The sequence below is a fragment of the Alternaria postmessia genome, assembly GCF_024291825.1.
Source record: "Alternaria postmessia strain BMP 2775 chromosome Unknown scaffold_29, whole genome shotgun sequence".
NCBI classification, from domain to species: domain Eukaryota; kingdom Fungi; phylum Ascomycota; class Dothideomycetes; order Pleosporales; family Pleosporaceae; genus Alternaria; species Alternaria postmessia.
The window spans coordinates 138,693-155,775 of record NW_026260102.1 but is presented as its reverse complement, the minus strand read 5'-3'; the positions used below and the strand labels follow the sequence as shown (position 1 = coordinate 155,775).

Here is a 17,083-nt window from a genome sequence, read left to right as displayed (position 1 = left end):
AGCTACAACTGCGAAAACGACAACCACAATCATGCCTCCAAAGAAGTTAAACAAAGATGGAGACAAGAAGTCCCAAGACGACTCAAAGTCCAAGAAGCCTGCCGTTTCAGAAGAGGAAGTGCGGCAAGAATCTGGAAAAGCCGCGAACGCTGCCCTTGCAGCACAAAAGAAAGCAAAAGAATTGAAAGATGCAGCGGCCGCCGCCAGTGATCCGGACGAACGACAAAGACTGACAGAAGAGGCTACAAATGCCCATATCGAGGCCGAGTCATTCGGAAAGACGGCGAAATATCTTCGTTCAGGTGCTTTCCAAGGTATGGCAGCGGGCACGGGCCTTGGTGTCGCACCTGGAGCTACGTTGGGTGCTATAACAGGCACTTTAGTTGGCGGCATCTCTTCGACCCTTCTCGGTGGGATAGGAGCTGGATTGGGCGGAGTTACAGGGGCAATCCATGGTCCATGGGTGAATATGGGCAAAGTAGCCGGAAAGGGGATGAAGAAGCTCACAAGCTGGATCCCACAATGGGCAGCAAGCGAGGAGCAGAAGAGGACGCTAGAGAAGATGGTGGGACAGGCTAATGAGGAAGAAATGCCTGGCACTGAAGAGCTTGAAAAATTCAAGAGCGAAGGAGGTGGAGGCAAGATTGACGAAGGCTGGATGGAAAGTGCGAAGGGCATGATGCCGGATCAGAAAGAGGTATCGGATGCAGCAAAGGCTGGCGCTCAAGCTGGCGGTGGAGATTCAGACTCGAAGCCCAGCGAAAGCCTGCCTGCGGAGCCATCAAAGAGCGATTCGACGCAAAAAAGTGACACACAGGGTCGTAAGAAGCCACGGAAGTTGAATGCAAAGCAGGAAGATGGCGAAGCACAATCAGCAAAGACAGAGCCATCGGATGCTACCGGGAGACCCGACACGCAAAATGGTGAGGAACTGGACGAACGAGAGAAGAAGCTTGATCAACGGGAAAGTGAGCTTGATCGGCGACAGGCCGAGCTGGATGAAAGGGAAAAGGCTCTAGCCCAGCGTGAACAGGAAATAGGATCACAATCTGGGGACGGCGTGTCAAAACCTGAAGGTGAAGCACCAAAATCTGATGGCGACACATCAGAGCCTGCAACAGCGTCGAAGCCAAAGGGTCAACCACGCAAGCTTGCAAGTAGATCATAGAAGTTTAGAACAAAGTGAAAATGTATCCAACAATGAAGCACTTCGACTCGCAGTTGTCCAAGGGCTAGGTAGTTCTGTCACGGTGAAACATCAGTCTAGGTCGACTTGAAATTATTCAATATGACGGAGATCAAAAGACGTCATTGCTACACGATTTTACATGAAATAGCACCTCCACATTCCCTTCCTTCGCCTCGCGCAGCTTCTACTCTCTTCTCATCATCGCAGAAAGTCGTTCGTGTGAGCTTTCAAAATGCATGCAAATCTCCCATGCGGTGGTATCCTCAATGCCCCCAATCAGTGTTGTACGCCATAAGCAGATAGATCATGAAATGTAGCCTCTCCCAAACGCCTCGCGCTAAATTCTCTTGACAACTTAGGAAAGAGATGAGAGGATCATGTAGGGAACTTCACTTGATCAGCCTACACGGCTTGCCCACGGCGCAACGGTCCGTGGCGAAGTGGGCTGCCTAGGTGGGTGCTATGCTACCTCATCCGGTCCCTGTTCTGCCCTACAAACCCGAGGTAGTGTTAGCTGGTGAACCTTAGTCGTACAAAAATGAAAGATACAAAAGAACGCGCAACATGTAGTTTAGGGGGAAGAAGAGCCGAGGTAGGTAGGGTAGGAGGAAGTACCCTGTCCGGGATAGCTGGGCCGCGAAGCGGGCTGTGCTGGTCGATAGGATTGATACCCATGCCGTGGTGGAGGTGTGGATGGAGGCCGGGAGTAATCAGAGCGCATGCTGAGAGACCCACTGTGGGACCCACTGTGGTAGGCTGGTGGCAGTGGACGACTATGGGCAGCGGAGTGACTACCAAGGGGAGGTAAATGATACCGACGGTGCGGATCAGGAAGGCTATTGGGGGTAGTGTACGCTACCTTTTTCGTTGGTCTTACTGGCTCGTCGTCATCGCTTAAAGTCAGATCCACCACCTCAGACTTTCTCTTCTGTGCAGACCGTGGGGCAGTAGAAGTCTCCCGAGAAGGCAGTGGAGGGGTACTGAGCGAAGTGGGTGTTGGCGCGGCTTCGGTTTTGATGGCCTGTACACGGTAGTCTGGTATCTCGATGAGGTCGTCATCACTATCGTCATGGTGCCCATTTTGTTTGGGCTTCACATCCTTTTCGGTAGACCATTCTCCACTTGGCTGGATGGTGACTTGGTCCGTATTCCGAGCCTTGCTCAGAATCTCCTCGACGTACTGATCGACGGCCAAGGCTTCATACGAAATCGTCTTGCTGCATATTGGGCATGTCCATGTAGGAGCCTGCTCTTGGAGCTGCAGGAATGAGTCGGCATCAAAGCATTGGTTATGCGTGCACACCGTTGACCTGCATGGGGTGACGATGCGCAAGGTAGAGATGGGGTCCTTTAGCGACATGACGCTTGATCCGACTTCAATGTCCGGATCATTGGCCTTTTTCATCACTGCGATACGGTCAGTAATGCCGCGTGCCCTAGATGCTTGGTGCGAAGACATACTTTCGTTCAGCACCGACTGACGAGTGATGACATTGCGCTGCTTGATACGTTTTGTGAGTTCCTCGACAGAAAACTTTCTGACCAAGTAGACAAACAGGTTGTATTTCTGGATTTCGAAGTCAGCTTGAGGTCATGTTTCAGGGCGCTGACGGAATAAGAAACCTCCGACCGACTTGCCTTCTGAGTCAGGGCGTAGGTGATGAGGATGCTGTTACGCTGGTTGGCGATCTTCATGCGTACAAAATCAGTAATGTCTGCAGGACGCGTCGAGCCTGGCTTATTCTTTAGCCCCTTGTAGTTCGCCTTGACCTCTTCGTCATTGACCTTGACCTCGATTTGAGATGGGAACGCAATATCGAGACGTGAGTAGGGAGCCAGGGGCTGTTCGAGCGCAGAAAAGAGCAGCAATCGCAGGGACGAATCGGCTCTTAGGCGTGCCGACTGGTTCTCGTTGAGGGTAAGATTCCGCGATATGGTGGCACGATGAGTTGGCGAAGCGTCCAAAGACATATTGCTCAGCACGAGCTCGCGAATTTCGAAGAAAGGGCTGTCCTTGAAGAAATACGTTGGTCGGGGCGGCATGGGTGGCTGCTGGGGCTGCTGGTAGGGCTGGTATGCGGCGTTGTTTTGGTACCCGTTGGCCATGCTGTAGCCGTTGGCAACGGGCGCAGGCGGCTGCGAGTACGAAGAGGCGACGGGACTAGTCGTGGCTGGGGGAGGCGCCTCTCCGTGGTGTTGCACGCGGTACTGCAGTCGGCGCAAAAGGTCGGTATCGCTCCTGGAGACTGCATTGGCGATGACTGGCGAGGGTGAAGTTAGCAGGTGTCGAGGCGACAGCAGGCCCCGGGGTTAGGGAGCGGAGAGACGTACGGCCAATGACGCGGGCTTGCAGTGCAGCCTTGTTGCCCGTCTGCGAGGTGCCCTCCTCTTTGAGGATCTTCTTGAGGTCGTTGTTTATGAGGGTCTTGGAGCGCTCGGTGATGGTGGCAGCCATCTGCTGCAGGCTGGACGCCATGGTGTGCTGCCGTCACGGTCGAGGTCGGGAGGGCTGGCAATGTCGGAGGTTGCAAGTGAGGCGCTACCGGTGCAGAATATCTCGCGAAGGCATCTGGGGCCGGGTGTCTGAGGCAGTCTCTTCTGGCAGGCGACGTCGGGTGAGGTGAAGGCAGTGAAGGGCGTTGGTCGCAACTTCCCGAGAACCAGGCGGCGACACAGAGCGCACAACAACACAGGCGCGGGCGGAACAAGGACGGGGGCGGCCAGCAGACGGGGAGGCCACAATGCGACTCTGTGGGTTATATGGCCGTCGACGTAGGCGGCGGCTCTCGCGGCGAGCGCATCTCCAAGCTGGGTATATACCGAAGTCAGCGTCACCTGGAACTAGGCGAAGAACGCGACTGGGGCACGGGCCGGCCTTGATTGCATCGCTTTGCCACTAAATTTCCCTCAACTTTTCCCCCACCGACCAGCAAACGCCTTCACCCCAGATATTCCCGGCCAATCCCACACACAGACACAATGGCCAAAGGCGCACGAGCAAGCAGCAAAAAGGCGAACCGCACCAAGCTTCGCGCCAATGTATTTGGCCCCGTAGAGCAGGCGCGCGCCGAGCGCCTGCACGCCAAACTTCTCGAGACGATTGCGCAGCCCAAACCCGAAAAGACGGACATGGAAACCGAAGAAAGTGAGTCGCCTGTCCGACCCCTAGCATGCGCACCCTCTAACTCTGTCCCAGCCAGCGCCGCCGACGATGCCACCAAGGAGGAGGACTTGCCCAAAGGTTCGTCGCTACTCACTGTCCCCATACCGCGCTCCCTCTCCGACCCCTCCTCCATTGCCCTCGACTCAGCAGACGAAGACTGCCAGCTCAGAAATCTGTGTTTCCACTTGGGCTTGTGCTCTGACATCCTGGGCTTCACCAACCACGGCCATCTCAAATTCGCCTTTGACCCGCTTCCTCCGCACTGGCTGAGTGAGAATCAAGGGCTAACTTTGACTTCTTAGATATGGACGTTGACGCTGCCGCCACCTCTGCAAAGAACTCGCGCAAGAACAAGGACAAGAGCCAGACCCGGAAACAACTTCGCCGCAGACCTCAGAACAGGGTCTCTTTCCCCGCCTCGCGAGGCAAGGGCGCGCTGAAGCCCTTTACCGGTGGACGCACCGGCGGACGTGTCGCGAAACGAAGATCATGATTTACGATCTGCATACACTGGTGTTATTGGATTGCATTTTCCGGCGTTAAAAATTTTGCTATTTAGCCACGGGCTTAAAGATACCTTGTCTGGAGGATTTCAGTACTTGAACAAGTTTAGGAATGAACATTCGCACACACATACACCATCCTTCAAGTCTATAGCTGACCATGAAATCCACATCTTAACATGTCACTTTCAAAGATGCCGCGTTTTACCCTTCGACAGATATGAGAGCTCCTTCCTTGCGCGACGCGCTAGGCCTATTTGCGATGAAGACACCTTCACCCTTGCGCCTTCCACTCTACTCTCCCATCTCAAGGCTGGAAGGAATGTGAATGAACGACTCATCCAAAACTGGCTCAGGGCCCTGATCTGTACTTCCAAACCCGAGTAAATCCCCAAAAAGGCCTTCGTTGATGCTCTGCAGTGTCCAATCGTCAAGTTCACCCATATGTTCTGATGAATCGAGTAATGACCATTGATTGTCCCACGCTGTAAGTGATGGCTGTGTATGCTCACATGCTTGGGTAGATAGAATCCCCGCAGCTGTCACGGTAGACGGAGCCAACCCACGCTGAAGAGTGATGGTACCAAAATATGGTATCTGGAGCTGCAGCACGCCGTTCTCCTCATCCACAAACCGACCGTCACACTCTGTTGCTAGCCCCTCATCAACCTCGCTAGTGGAAGTATTGTAGCCAATTCCGCTGGCTGATGCTGCTTCCACCTGAAGAAGGTATTCCATAATACGAGAGAGTTTCGTTGCGATCGCATCGTCTTCCATGATTCGTAGTATGCCGACTGTTCGTTCCATCATCGCGCGGTCACTCGGACGGCTGTGATCGAGAACTACTTCGTGCTGGGCCATCGGTTGATTACGCGCATCAATGTGCACCAGACACAGTACTATAAGGGCTATGAAAGAGAGGTAGTCTACTCCACGGCAGTAGTAAATTCCAGTATTCCACTTGCGGAAGGCGATGTATCGAGACATGATTTCGCGAGCAGAATGAATAGCAGTGGCTTTGCTGTGCTCGCACATGCTGTTCCCTGACGAGCGAAGAACATACGGTAAATGCAACCGTAAGACTAGATGGAAATGAGAAAACTGATACATTGCACGAGCGACTTCTGGTAGAGGGTTCGGTGCTGTCAAGTTGTTGGCGTCCAAGTCCGGAGTCAGCCACCACTGCGATGGCATGAGTGCAGCCGCCTCCTTTAGCATTTCGTCAATATGCTGGATATTCTCGCTTTTCTTCTTGTTGGGTCCCCCCACTCGACGTGACAGAATGCGATCCGCGATTATGCACTGCAGACGAGCGATGCGATCAAGTGGATGACATGCCGCCATTGCTTCAGCACCAAACCCACGAGTCTCCAGTGAAGATTGCGGCAGTCCCAGCGTCAACGACAGATAGCGGTCCATTTCGATAATGCGACAACAAAATTGATCTGGATCGAACCCTGAACTCGTTTCTGGAACCAGGACTTTGAAAGTAGATGGCTTTGAGCTGCCACGATGCAAACCCAACATCTGTGCAATAGCAGACGCCCGGCGTGCAGTCATCCATGCACAGTGGAGGTCGCCAGCGTAGTTCTGGATCATAGCTTCGATCATGATACACTCGATACCTTCGACAGAGGCGGTCAGCTTGTCGTTGGAAGTCACAACTCTCACTGCTGCATCCATTGCATGAGACATGACTTCACTGAAATGTCCATGCTGATCTTGTGGGATTTGGCCTGCTGATAGCGCACCCTGCAATAGACTGCTTAACAAAAGAAGCTTCCGGGCTATTAGCACCGGATGCGATCCCGGTGGTGGTAACTGCAACATTTCCCGAGGGCTTTTCGGTACTTGGCTCATGACTTTGGCCGAAGATGAGGTCAGTTTGATGTGCAAGTGTGTTGAGAGGCCAACTGGGAGTTTGCAAATGTAGTCGAGGTCTTGACTATTAGGCCATGCTGCCACGAGATTTCCAGATATTCCAGTGTAAAGATTGCTATGCAATGGTTCTGAATTTTGTGGTGGACTTGTGAGTGCCGATGTAGCTTCTGGGGAAGTGGATGGGGTAATGTCAACGTTTCTTGCATAGTCCTTGCAGGCGTTAGCCGTAGTTGGAGACAAATCTTCAACATCATATACATACAACCAAGTTGCTCAAACCGTTCATCACTGCAGTATCGAGGCGACTTCCCAACGCGTCCCGACCTGCGTAGGCCGTGCCGTTGACCAGGCGCTCAAGCAGATTCTCGACTCGGCTTAACCGATCTTCTACTCCTCCATCGGTCACTCTGGTACTCGCAGGTGAATCATCCGCGAACTCCTGACTGACGCATTTTGTTTTCCTTCGTAGACAATTATCGCACGTTGAGTTGGTAAGCAACGCCCATGTGCATCGAACTTTCCGCTTCTTGCATTCCCAGCAACTCTGAGTTCCTTTGCGCACTTTTCTTCGCTTTGCAGCTCTTTCATCGTTTTGGGAGTCGACATGTGACGGCATCTTCACGTGAAGGGGTTGTGCACTTGGACGGAGGCGAATGCATGTTTATAATGAGTTGGGTAGTGATCTGGTCGCCCGCCCGAGCTTCGGCGGACGAAACCTCGCCTCACCTACGTTGACGTACCTGACCTTGGAACGATACGACGTGGTGCGTGCGACAACATAACCCGACAGCTCTGGTCATAGTTGTAGTGATCCCGCGATCAGATTCTCTGCAAGTCGAATACTTCTAGCAGAATTTGGCATAGGCAGTAACGAACGACAGTACATTCTGATTCTGCCCTAGGAGAATCTTCCCAAGCTACGACTACACTGGTCGCGCTACGGCCATTGGCAACTGCGAAACACGCTAGATTAATCCAAGTTATCAGTTCTTATCACCCCATGCCTTTCTCAAAAAATCTTTGGCGTCCGTAAACTCAAAATCAGGCAATAAACGATTCCACTCATCGCCCACATCGAAACATCCCGCTCCTATAGCCAACGAGATACCGCCCACCATCTTCTTCGAAAATTCGTCAACAAACTCTGGTGGAATGGAGGGATGTTCGACTTTAGGAAGCCAGGAAGCGTCCCATGTTCCATTCTTCAAGTCTTCGTTCGGAATCCTGTCGATCGTGAAGGGCCCGCCTAAAACTCCTTGATTAGTAGATGAAACAATAAAGGATGGGGTTGAGTGAGTTGAAAGTAGATGGGTGACTAACCGCGTATCTCCTCTCCAAGGGCGATGAGCTCCTTGATGGAAATACGAGACCCTCGAATACCACCCACGAGCGGCCATTCGCCGGGGTAGTCCACCGCGCGCACAACCACGTTGCTTAGATCGTCCGCAGTCGTAAGCGTGACATAGTCGTTATCAGAGCCTTCCCGTAAGATAGCCCTACGCTTCGCAAAGTCCCACTGTGTCTCAAGTGGCTTGATGTGCTTGGTTGACGGGTATGGAGTAAAGTAATTGGTGAAGAGACCTGGCTGGAAGAGACAGTACTCAATAACCTTCTTGCCACTGTTGAGCTCTGTCAAGTACTGGCGTGTGTGCGCCTTGAAGGTGTACCAGTCCAGGTGCTCTAGGCCAGCTCTAACAGGTCGTTAGTATATGGGAAAAGAGCTAGCAAGATGATAGCGACTTACGAGATCCATTCGCTAGGTGCGAGTCGCTTGACGCCGGCCTTTACTGCCGCGTCGATGATGTTTTTCTGGCTGGAGAAGCCTTGTTCTTGGTCATGCGGGGCGATAAATGACAACACCACGTCTATGCCTTGCAGTTGACCAACTAATTCATTCACATCCCCGTAGGTAGATTTGGCCCATTTAACGGACGAATCTGTGGTTTCCATCGAGATATCCTAGAGGAGAGTCAGCACTGGTCTGCAGGGGGGCATCTGGTGGGTACCGACCTTGCGGGTGAAGATCAAGATTTCGTGCTTCTTGCTAGCGACAAGCACGTCCAAAATCTCCTGTCCGACGTCTTCGAAGATGTAAGTTTTGGTTCGCTTCGTGCAAGGTAGCAAGAAACATACTCCCAGTACCACCTACGATTGCGATCCTGACCATGTTGAACTACGAGTTTGGGTTTGATTCTGGAGGAGTTTTGAAGAAGAAGAGGTAATGTAAGACTCTTTGATTCTGGATGCTTCTTCTAATGCTTTAGATGTCTTTTACAAAGTGCAACGCGGGTTTCTTATATATCTAGTCTTCCACCGAGTTTTCGGCCGATCCAGCAACATGCATCTCAATGCGTGATTTTGTCCACCGAACTCGCTGTAATAAACTGAGTTACATTGGCAATCAGTAATTGCTTATACTTGGCTGTTGATGCATTTTGTCGACAGCGATTCTGTTTTGCCCTCGATATTACGTTAAGGTGGTCCACAAAGCTTGATCGAGCGTTTCTGGATCTTTTCATATTCTACAGCTAGTAAGTCTCTCAACTGTCGATATCGATATTGCTGACAATTTGATCTCTAGTCCAAAGCTGATGGCATTTCAGGTGACATCGAGCTCGGTTTTGGAGGGTGTTCAAAACGATATCTTGCTGCAACCTGTTAAGCGTGCTCATAGCGATAACTCCGTTCAGGAGAGGCTCATTCGGGAAGGGTGGTAGGGGTTTTTAATGTCATGCCTTCTCTATGAGCACCAACTTCTCGCATCCCTTGTCATGTTTTTCAAAGACATGCTTCGGGGCATCTTGGTATGTTCTTGCGACGGCGCACTGTAATAAACAACGGTGCCCGGTGCCAAACCAACCAAACACGATGGAAAACACTATTACAGACGAAGACCCGATGAAGCTCAACCGCAGACAGTCGTGATTTGGAGTCTTGTAGTCACTGTAGCGTCTTGTGCGAATAGCAACCTTGAAATCAGCCAGAGGGATGGTTTACGCGGACCATCTGAAATGGCCAAAAACATGATCCTAGGCAACCTCAGCGACATCAGCACCATCTGCCACGACGTCGTTGCCAGCAAAAAAGAAATGGACTTGCAGGGAATCGAACCCTGGACCACTCCCATGCTAAGGGAGTATTATACCACTAAACCACAAGCCCGATTTTTGCTTGATGGAGGTCTAAGCAATCCATGGGATCATGTATCAAGGCTTTGAACTCCAGCGCATCGTTTTCTGGCAGTTTCGCTTTGGGTCAAACCAGTAGTTCAAGGGGGACGAGTTGAAGTGGGACGACAAGGGGCGTTGTACCGCAAGTGCGCACAGACCTCGACGAGCCTTTCCCCATGCTCACTGGCCCGGTCCGACTCGGCAGCGGGAGCGTCGACGATGTGCTTGTTGTGTCAAAGGCGACACTCGAAATGAGACAAGTCGAGTGTGTTGGGAGATTTGAGTGTTGGACAAATCCATCGGTCAGTGCCGCCAGGACTGTTGGTCAGGCGATCGCCCTCCGAACCCTGGGCAACGGCTGCTAGGACTTGGGCCGAATTGAAATACTACGCAAGCAGACGGTCGTGACGCGTGCATATCGCGATGCTTCGACGCGACTTACGCGTTAAACACGACTACCTTGTCTGTGCGTACACGTACTTGGTAGCAATGATGGCGTCGACATAGTTCTTCGTATTGTATGCAGCCGGCGTTGGTTCAGCGCGATCGGTGGTGCCGATCTCAGTGGTGAGTGGTTGCGTGGAGACCTCAGGTCAGGGTCCTGGGTGCCCACTGCCCAGGTGAACTAGCGTACGGGAGCTAGCCTGCACCTGGACTTCGGAAACCTCAAACACTTATCACAATATTGCCACGAGCAGTTGTACTTGTTCCCAGTATATACATTTTGCTTGCATGTTCATGCAATTGTGTACTCAATCCATAGGTTCTGGCAAAACACAAACAACTTCCTCTTCTTCCCCTTCGTCTCCAATCTTCTGCCTGACCTCCATATTTTCCAGATCGACATCATCAACATCAGGTTCGTCACCCAAGCCATCAACCTCTACCTCATACAAGTCTTCTGTCTTCCTCTTTTTGTCCGTATCGAATAAAGCACCCTTGTCATACAGCTTATCCGCCTTGACTCCACCTTTCCTCCGTACCTTGATCTCACGGATCCTGTACGCAAAGACAAAATCATCTGCTGTTCGACTCGATTCCTTTGTCTCAGCTTTGCGTTTCCAATTTCCTTCTGGACCGAACGAAAGGCCACTAGGCACACCAGCCCACGCCGCCGCATCAACGCCAGCATGAACGTAGAGTCCCTTCTCCTGAAGTCTCTGGCCCGAGATATCGGCCGAAGATGCGATCATAACGCCGGTGATAATATAGACCTTCTCGCGGAAACGGTTTTCGGTGATGTACCTTCTCACATCTTCATGTCCCACCACTTGTTCTAGAAAAGTGCGACTAGGTAGAAATGACTGCGTCGTCATCGTATCCACTTTCCAGCTCTGGTGGTGAGATTTGTCCAAGCTCACACTGACATCTGCACCAATTCCAAGGACGCATTCTAGAAAAGAGGTCCAGACTCCGAAGTGAGACGATGACTGTTTGGCGTGGGACCCGCTCCAGTTGTATTCTGTGAACTTGCTGGTATCAGATTTCGGGGGTGGCGGAGGTAAATATAGTGGCTCGTCGGGTTGAGTTGGTGAGGGTATAATGGCCCCTAGGCGTATGGGTCCATCTGGTGGGCTTGGACGCCGTGGCGCAAGGAAGTAAGTTGGCTTTGTATAGGACATGGCGAGATGACTGAGGTGGAAGGCTACAATCGATGCTTACTTAGATAGGATGTTTGTAAGCTTAGATGAGTAGGGGAAATTCATATGTCAGATGTATGCATGAGCTGCCGATGCTGATGTGGAGCGTCCGTATACGTGTAGCTGCATGACCGGTGGGGCTGTGTGCATCCGGTGTGTTCCCCGGCCAGCTGCCCAGCCCAGCTTGCCGCCGCAAAAGCTTATCTTTTCACGATGAAAAGATCTTTCGTCTGGATGGCGCATCTGTATATGCTAGTTCTTAGCCCTGGTACCTAAGGCTTGACTTCCCTTATCACTTCGCCGAATCCAGGTAGTCGGAAATTATTAGGAATATCCATCCTATGGATTTCGATACCTTCACCACGACGAGCAGACTGTGATTTGACTTAGTTAGGCTGAAGTAATATATGCAGAGATGGGAACATACTCTTCCTTTCTCCTGCCTGTCGCTGTGGCTTGAGAAAGATTCCAAGTCCTCTACACCGTGCCTTCCAGGACGGTGCGGTCTGGGTTTTCTTTTCACGACTAATGCCGGTCCCCCCCTGATTGCAGCAACAAACTTCTCTGTTTCTCGTTGTCCTGTGGTCGTCTTTCTTCGGCCAGGAGGATCATAGATGGGCGGCGGAGGTAGGGGACCGTTTCCAGGGGTTCTTCCTGTAGATGTAGAACTAGAGATTGTGGAATTCTTCTCGCCGTCTTTGGGACCTCGGCCGCGACAGCATTTTATGAGGAGTAGCAATATCAAGAAGCCTAAGAATGCTCCTACGAAAGCTCCCCCAATGACTTCATTAGAAGGCCGTTGGAGCGCTGGGCTGACCGGTCCGGTCTCTTCGACAGCTGCAGCAGCTACGATAGGTGACGTGTGCGCCCTTCGATCGACTAAACTCGGCAAGGGATCAAGGATGGATGCAGGTCGCCGCCTGGATCCCAGATCTGGGCCATGGGAAGTTTGACTTTTTATCCATGATTCTTTCTGAGGCGCAGGAGGAAGTGCAGGCATGTGGTGGAACTAATTCGCATCGCCGCGAAGATTGAAGCTACATGGCCGGCACTGACTTGAGGAATGTGAAAAATGCAGGCTGGGAATCTTGAAGGCTGGCGGGTATCGGGGCTGTGCCGCAATTACAATGGGCTACTTAACAATGGGCAATTAGTCCGGTACTGCGTTGAACGGCTGCATATTCGCTTGGCCTATATGGGGCATGCAGGCGAACTACGTTCAGCCCCCACCCTACAGCTGCCTAAGCGGCATCACGAGGTCAGCCGAAGGACTCCATCTTACTGCGGCTCAACTTAGTATCCAGTTCTGCACCGATTCGGACCTCGCGATTTTCGCGGCACGAGCCACCGTTTGGAGATAGACGGCAACTAAGATCTCTTGCACGACGGCACCAGCAACGTACCATTATACGGTTTATGCGGTCTCGTTATGATCAGTATTTGTACGAAGAAAAGCTCTGGTATTACTGTGGCCTAGCAGTCCTATCACTTGTGATATGACAGTCGACCATGACATCAAAGTGCTTACCGAGAGAGGTGACGACCTCGTGGGCAAGGCGCGTTATCAAGATGCAGTGAAGCCTTTCGATAAAGCGACAAAGCTGCTCGAAGAGCGTCGCGGAAAGTTGGATGAATCCACGCTGAACTCGCGGGAGCGATTGGCTGACACTCTCATGAGCGCGGGCGACATTGTGGGAGCCACAAACTGTCATCTGGAAATTGTTAAGAGAACTTTAGAGAATCTCCAGCGATGCCAAAGCTTGAGTGGATCGAAAAATAGCGTCATCTCGGCTGCACAAAAGCGACATCTCGATGCTCAGCGGCGATTAGCAGACACTTACTTGGCCAACAACGATTATGGCAAAGCAATCAGCACATACCAAGCCATTGTGGACACTGAGACCAGAAAACCCATGGAGGATGTTATCAAAGATCGTGTCGACCTCACTTCAGCTTTGTTCGGATCGGGCTCGGACCGCAACATTATGAAGGCAGTTAATGTGAACATTGAGACCCTGGACAGAGCGGAGCAGAGCTTAGGAAGAAACCACATCGAGACAGTGAAAGTCAGATTCAACCTCGCAAAAGAACTCTTCAACCTGAAGAAATACAACGATGCCTCAACGCGGTGTCTCGAGCTGCTAGACATACTCCAGGCAGATCGATACAAAGGCGGAGAGGAATCTGACCACCTGGAGTGCCTCAAAGACACCAAAAAGTTGCTAAGAAACTGTTCAGCTAAGATCATTTTGCAAGAAGAGGATAGTAAGAGGCGGATCGCACAAGAAAAGGAGACAGCGATGGAAAAAGAAAAGGCCAATGCCGAAAGACGAGCGGCAGAAGCTAAGAGACGAGCAGCAGAACAGGTGAATGAGGGAAGAGAAACAAAAAGACAAGTCGATAAAGAGATTGAGGCCATAAAGAAGGCAACTCAAACTGAGTGGAAGCAGAAAGGAAGGACAGACCCAAAACATCGAAACCAAGACCCACCAGCAACGCAGAAGAAAGAAAGCAATAGCCGAAGGCAGTCAGATGTCGGGAAGAAAGTTTCGAGCCCGATAAATCCATCAAGTCCAAGTCCAAAATCCGACAAGCGGGCTCCCAATACGCCACAAAGTCCGAAAAGATCCTTGCCGAAGGTGGAATCTGTCTCTGACCGCCCGCGTGCGAAAGATACATCGAAGGACGATTCGGCTCGATCAACAAGGAATGAGCAAGCGAAACACCAATCCTCTGCTTCTACCGTCTCGCAGTCTCCAAGCCTTACTAAAGAGAAACTCAGAGAGCTCGACAGAAAATACTCTACATCAAGTCCTCTGGGTAGTAAGGTTCTATCGAAGGATTCACTAGCAATCGAGTCGAAGACTGATCTACCGAAGCGTCTGCGTTCTGCCTCTGTCGTTATCCGTGGTTCAGATCGTACTGAAGAAAGATCTGAGCAGTCTAACCGAAGACATTCTAGTCGGAACGAACTGATCGAACGCAGTCAGAGCGCTACTCCAGATAAAGGGCGACGATCATCTTCTACGGTCAGCCGTTCTCCAGATCTTATTAGAAAGAAACCTTCAGAGCTAGAGAGAGTAAGTCCTACACGAAATGGAAAGGCGCGCACAACGACTCCGGGCCAGAAATTGCAAGAGAAGGCTGAAGCGAGGAAGGCGCAGCCAGCACCGGAGTCGGGGGTTACACGAGAAGTCGGCATACCAGACCAAAAACATGAACAAGTGGATTCCAAGCGGAAAAAAGTTAGCGACAACTCGAAATCAGTGCAGGAATCGCAAACGCCGGATAGGCCAGCGGGAGCTAACAGACGGGCTTCGGCGGGTGAACAATACAGGGAATCGAACTGGTTAGAGACACCCGTGGGAGGGAGCAAACGCCGTTCAGAACAACTTCCATCCGTCTCAGAGCCAAGCGAAAGGCAGGATTCCGAAGGAAAGGTCCATTCGAATCGCACGCATCCAGGCGATGAGAGGGTGTCGCGAACGGTTTCGGCACCGTCAATAAGGATAACAGAGCATTCATCTTCGAGATACGCCGTGAAACGAAAGGATAACCAAGAGCCACCTATAGTTGACGTAGAATCTCGAGTCAAGATTGAAGGAGAAAGACCCACGAGCTCACACTCAAACTATGAGGTAGCTTCTTTGGCTTCGAATACCGGAAGAAAGCGAGAGCCCCGTTCTGCGTCGACCGATTCGAGGCGGGTTCGTCGATCATCCGAAACGCCAAAAGACACTGATCGAACATCAGCGCAGATACTGGGCTCCAAAGATAGCGTAAGCAATGTAGACCAAGCGGAAGATTCCAAGACACCAGACCAAGTCCAGCAGGCAGTGGATCAGTCTAGTCGCACATGCGCTCCATCTCTAAACGTAAGCGCTGATGATACTTCAAAAAGTGCGCGAAAACCACCCTCTCCGTACAGAGATCTATTCTTTCCGACTCTTGAGGAGATCCAAAAAGCGACACCTGAATCTCCAAAGGATCTTGTGTCCGCTCCTCCGAAAAGCGATAGAGCACAACCGGAGAATGCATTTGGTGGGGAGCCACAGAATGATGACAATACATCTGCCAGTAAAGCCGCTCGGGATAAGCAGCTTCAGTCAGAGATTCCATCAGAACCGCTTCCCATATTTCAGACAGATACGTCGGTTACCGGAGCCGCAGAGTGGACTGTTCCAGGGGGCTGGCATCGGGATTTCGACGAACCGGATCCAGATAAGAAGGCGAGGAGAGCCCGATCGAACGAACGAATCAAGTCAGATAAATTGCGGGTGTCACAAGCACACAATGTGAGCCATAGAAGGACTTCTTCCGTAGATCTTCCACGACAGAGCGTACCGACACAAGATGAAACATCTATGCAGGACGATAGATCTCCAGCGTAAGTGGCGACTACTTGTTGGCTTTTCGAGACTTCGCTAACAGAATACAGTGAGGTCGGTGTCGATGAATGGTTCGAGAATCTCCGTGAAAATGCCCACGTATTTCTGGACAAGTATCAGGATGACTCCTACAAGGAAACCAAAGCAGAGCGACGTGTAAAGATTGCCGTGATCGATAGCGGTGTAGCTAGGAAATCGACGAAAGGTCGGGTACCGGGGTTATTGAAAGGGCCAAAGATCAAGCGTGGAACGGAGCTGCATCCTTCTTTGCCATGGGATACCGATACCAAAGGACATGGGACACATGCCGCAGGTCTGATCTTAGACGTCTGTCCCTACGCGCACGTGTACGTGTATCGAGTTTGCGAGGGCAACGAACCAATCGAGAAGCAACACGTAGCGGACGCAATTACGGATGCCGTCAAAAAGAAAGTCGACATCATCAGCATGAGCCTCGGTTGGCAGCTCAATGATAACGATGCACTCGATGCAGCAATCCAGCGTGCTCGGGAGCAGAAGGTGTTGCTTTTCGCAGCAAGTTCAAATGAAGGCATTTGGGCAAAAACTGGAATGGCGTACCCGGCTCGTGCAATGGAAGTCATCGCTGTTGATTCAGCCAACGCTGAGGGAAGACCGAGCAACTTCAATCCGTTCGGCATAGGCGGCAGATCCAGATTCACGGTGCCTGGCGAAAGGATAAGATCAACATGGCCTGTGGATCTTCCTACTGAAGAGCGAGACCCTGGATTCAAGAGATTGACAGGGACTTCCTGCGCAACCCCGATTGCAGCGGGCATTGCAGGCTTGCTCCTAGAGTTTTCACGTCAACGTCCCATGTGTTTCGATCCTCGAATCGAGAGATGGCTGAAGAGAGTTGAAGACATGCGATTGGTGTTAGAGAAACTCCTCTCGAGACCAAGCGGCAAAGACTCACTTGGTAACATGCACCTCAACCTTAACCCAACCAAGCTATTTTGCCGGGACTCTGAATTCCCAGAAGGCGGTGACTGGGCTGAAAGTCGATCTCCGAGGCTGCAGGCAGCTTACAGCATTGCCAAGATACTGAATCAAGAGCATGGGGGTGGAATAGGTTCCGAGATGAGTAAGGAAGTTGATAAAGAGGTGGTCAGAAGACACCAATGAATTCGT

The 17,083-nt window shown here is 51.5% G+C and overlaps 7 protein-coding genes and 1 non-coding gene across 8 annotated transcripts; 3 read left to right on the top strand and 5 right to left on the bottom strand.

Annotated features, from left to right (window-relative positions):
- Window positions 1–31: 31 nt before the first annotated feature.
- J4E82_005488 (uncharacterized protein) lies at window positions 32–1,168 on the top strand (the record flags this gene model as incomplete). The annotated part of the gene is made up of 1 exon (XM_051731752.1): window positions 32–1,168. The coding sequence occupies one exon, from the start codon at window positions 32–34 to the stop codon at window positions 1,166–1,168; it is 1,137 nt and encodes a 378-aa protein (XP_051588481.1).
- Window positions 1,169–1,586: 418 nt separating this feature from the next.
- Window positions 1,587–3,665, bottom strand: J4E82_005487 (uncharacterized protein; the record flags this gene model as incomplete). The annotated part of the gene is made up of 6 exons (XM_051731751.1): window positions 1,587–1,634; window positions 1,805–2,044; window positions 2,067–2,596; window positions 2,651–2,756; window positions 2,813–3,450; window positions 3,521–3,665. 6 exons carry the CDS (start codon window positions 3,663–3,665, stop codon window positions 1,587–1,589), a joined length of 1,707 nt encoding a protein of 568 aa, XP_051588480.1.
- A 503-nt stretch (window positions 3,666–4,168) lies between these two features.
- J4E82_005486 (uncharacterized protein) lies at window positions 4,169–4,845 on the top strand (the record flags this gene model as incomplete). The annotated part of the gene is made up of 3 exons (XM_051731750.1): window positions 4,169–4,334; window positions 4,386–4,622; window positions 4,655–4,845. The coding sequence occupies 3 exons, from the start codon at window positions 4,169–4,171 to the stop codon at window positions 4,843–4,845; spliced, it is 594 nt and encodes a 197-aa protein (XP_051588479.1).
- A 304-nt stretch (window positions 4,846–5,149) lies between these two features.
- On the bottom strand, window positions 5,150–6,538 carry J4E82_005485 (uncharacterized protein; the record flags this gene model as incomplete). Its single annotated transcript, XM_051731749.1, has 1 exon — window positions 5,150–6,538. The coding sequence occupies one exon, from the start codon at window positions 6,536–6,538 to the stop codon at window positions 5,150–5,152; it is 1,389 nt and encodes a 462-aa protein (XP_051588478.1).
- A 1,181-nt stretch (window positions 6,539–7,719) lies between these two features.
- J4E82_005484 (uncharacterized protein) lies at window positions 7,720–8,903 on the bottom strand (the record flags this gene model as incomplete). The annotated part of the gene is made up of 5 exons (XM_051731748.1): window positions 7,720–7,982; window positions 8,057–8,427; window positions 8,481–8,695; window positions 8,747–8,817; window positions 8,870–8,903. The coding sequence occupies 5 exons, from the start codon at window positions 8,901–8,903 to the stop codon at window positions 7,720–7,722; spliced, it is 954 nt and encodes a 317-aa protein (XP_051588477.1).
- A 923-nt stretch (window positions 8,904–9,826) lies between these two features.
- On the bottom strand, window positions 9,827–9,898 carry J4E82_005483. The gene has a single exon. It is a non-coding gene; the product is annotated as a tRNA-Ala (tRNA).
- Window positions 9,899–10,658: 760 nt separating this feature from the next.
- J4E82_005482 (uncharacterized protein) lies at window positions 10,659–11,099 on the bottom strand (the record flags this gene model as incomplete). Its single annotated transcript, XM_051731747.1, has 1 exon — window positions 10,659–11,099. One exon carries the CDS (start codon window positions 11,097–11,099, stop codon window positions 10,659–10,661), a length of 441 nt encoding a protein of 146 aa, XP_051588476.1.
- A 1,943-nt stretch (window positions 11,100–13,042) lies between these two features.
- J4E82_005481 (uncharacterized protein) lies at window positions 13,043–17,077 on the top strand (the record flags this gene model as incomplete). The annotated part of the gene is made up of 2 exons (XM_051731746.1): window positions 13,043–15,933; window positions 15,985–17,077. The coding sequence occupies 2 exons, from the start codon at window positions 13,043–13,045 to the stop codon at window positions 17,075–17,077; spliced, it is 3,984 nt and encodes a 1,327-aa protein (XP_051588475.1).
- Window positions 17,078–17,083: the final 6 nt, after the last annotated feature.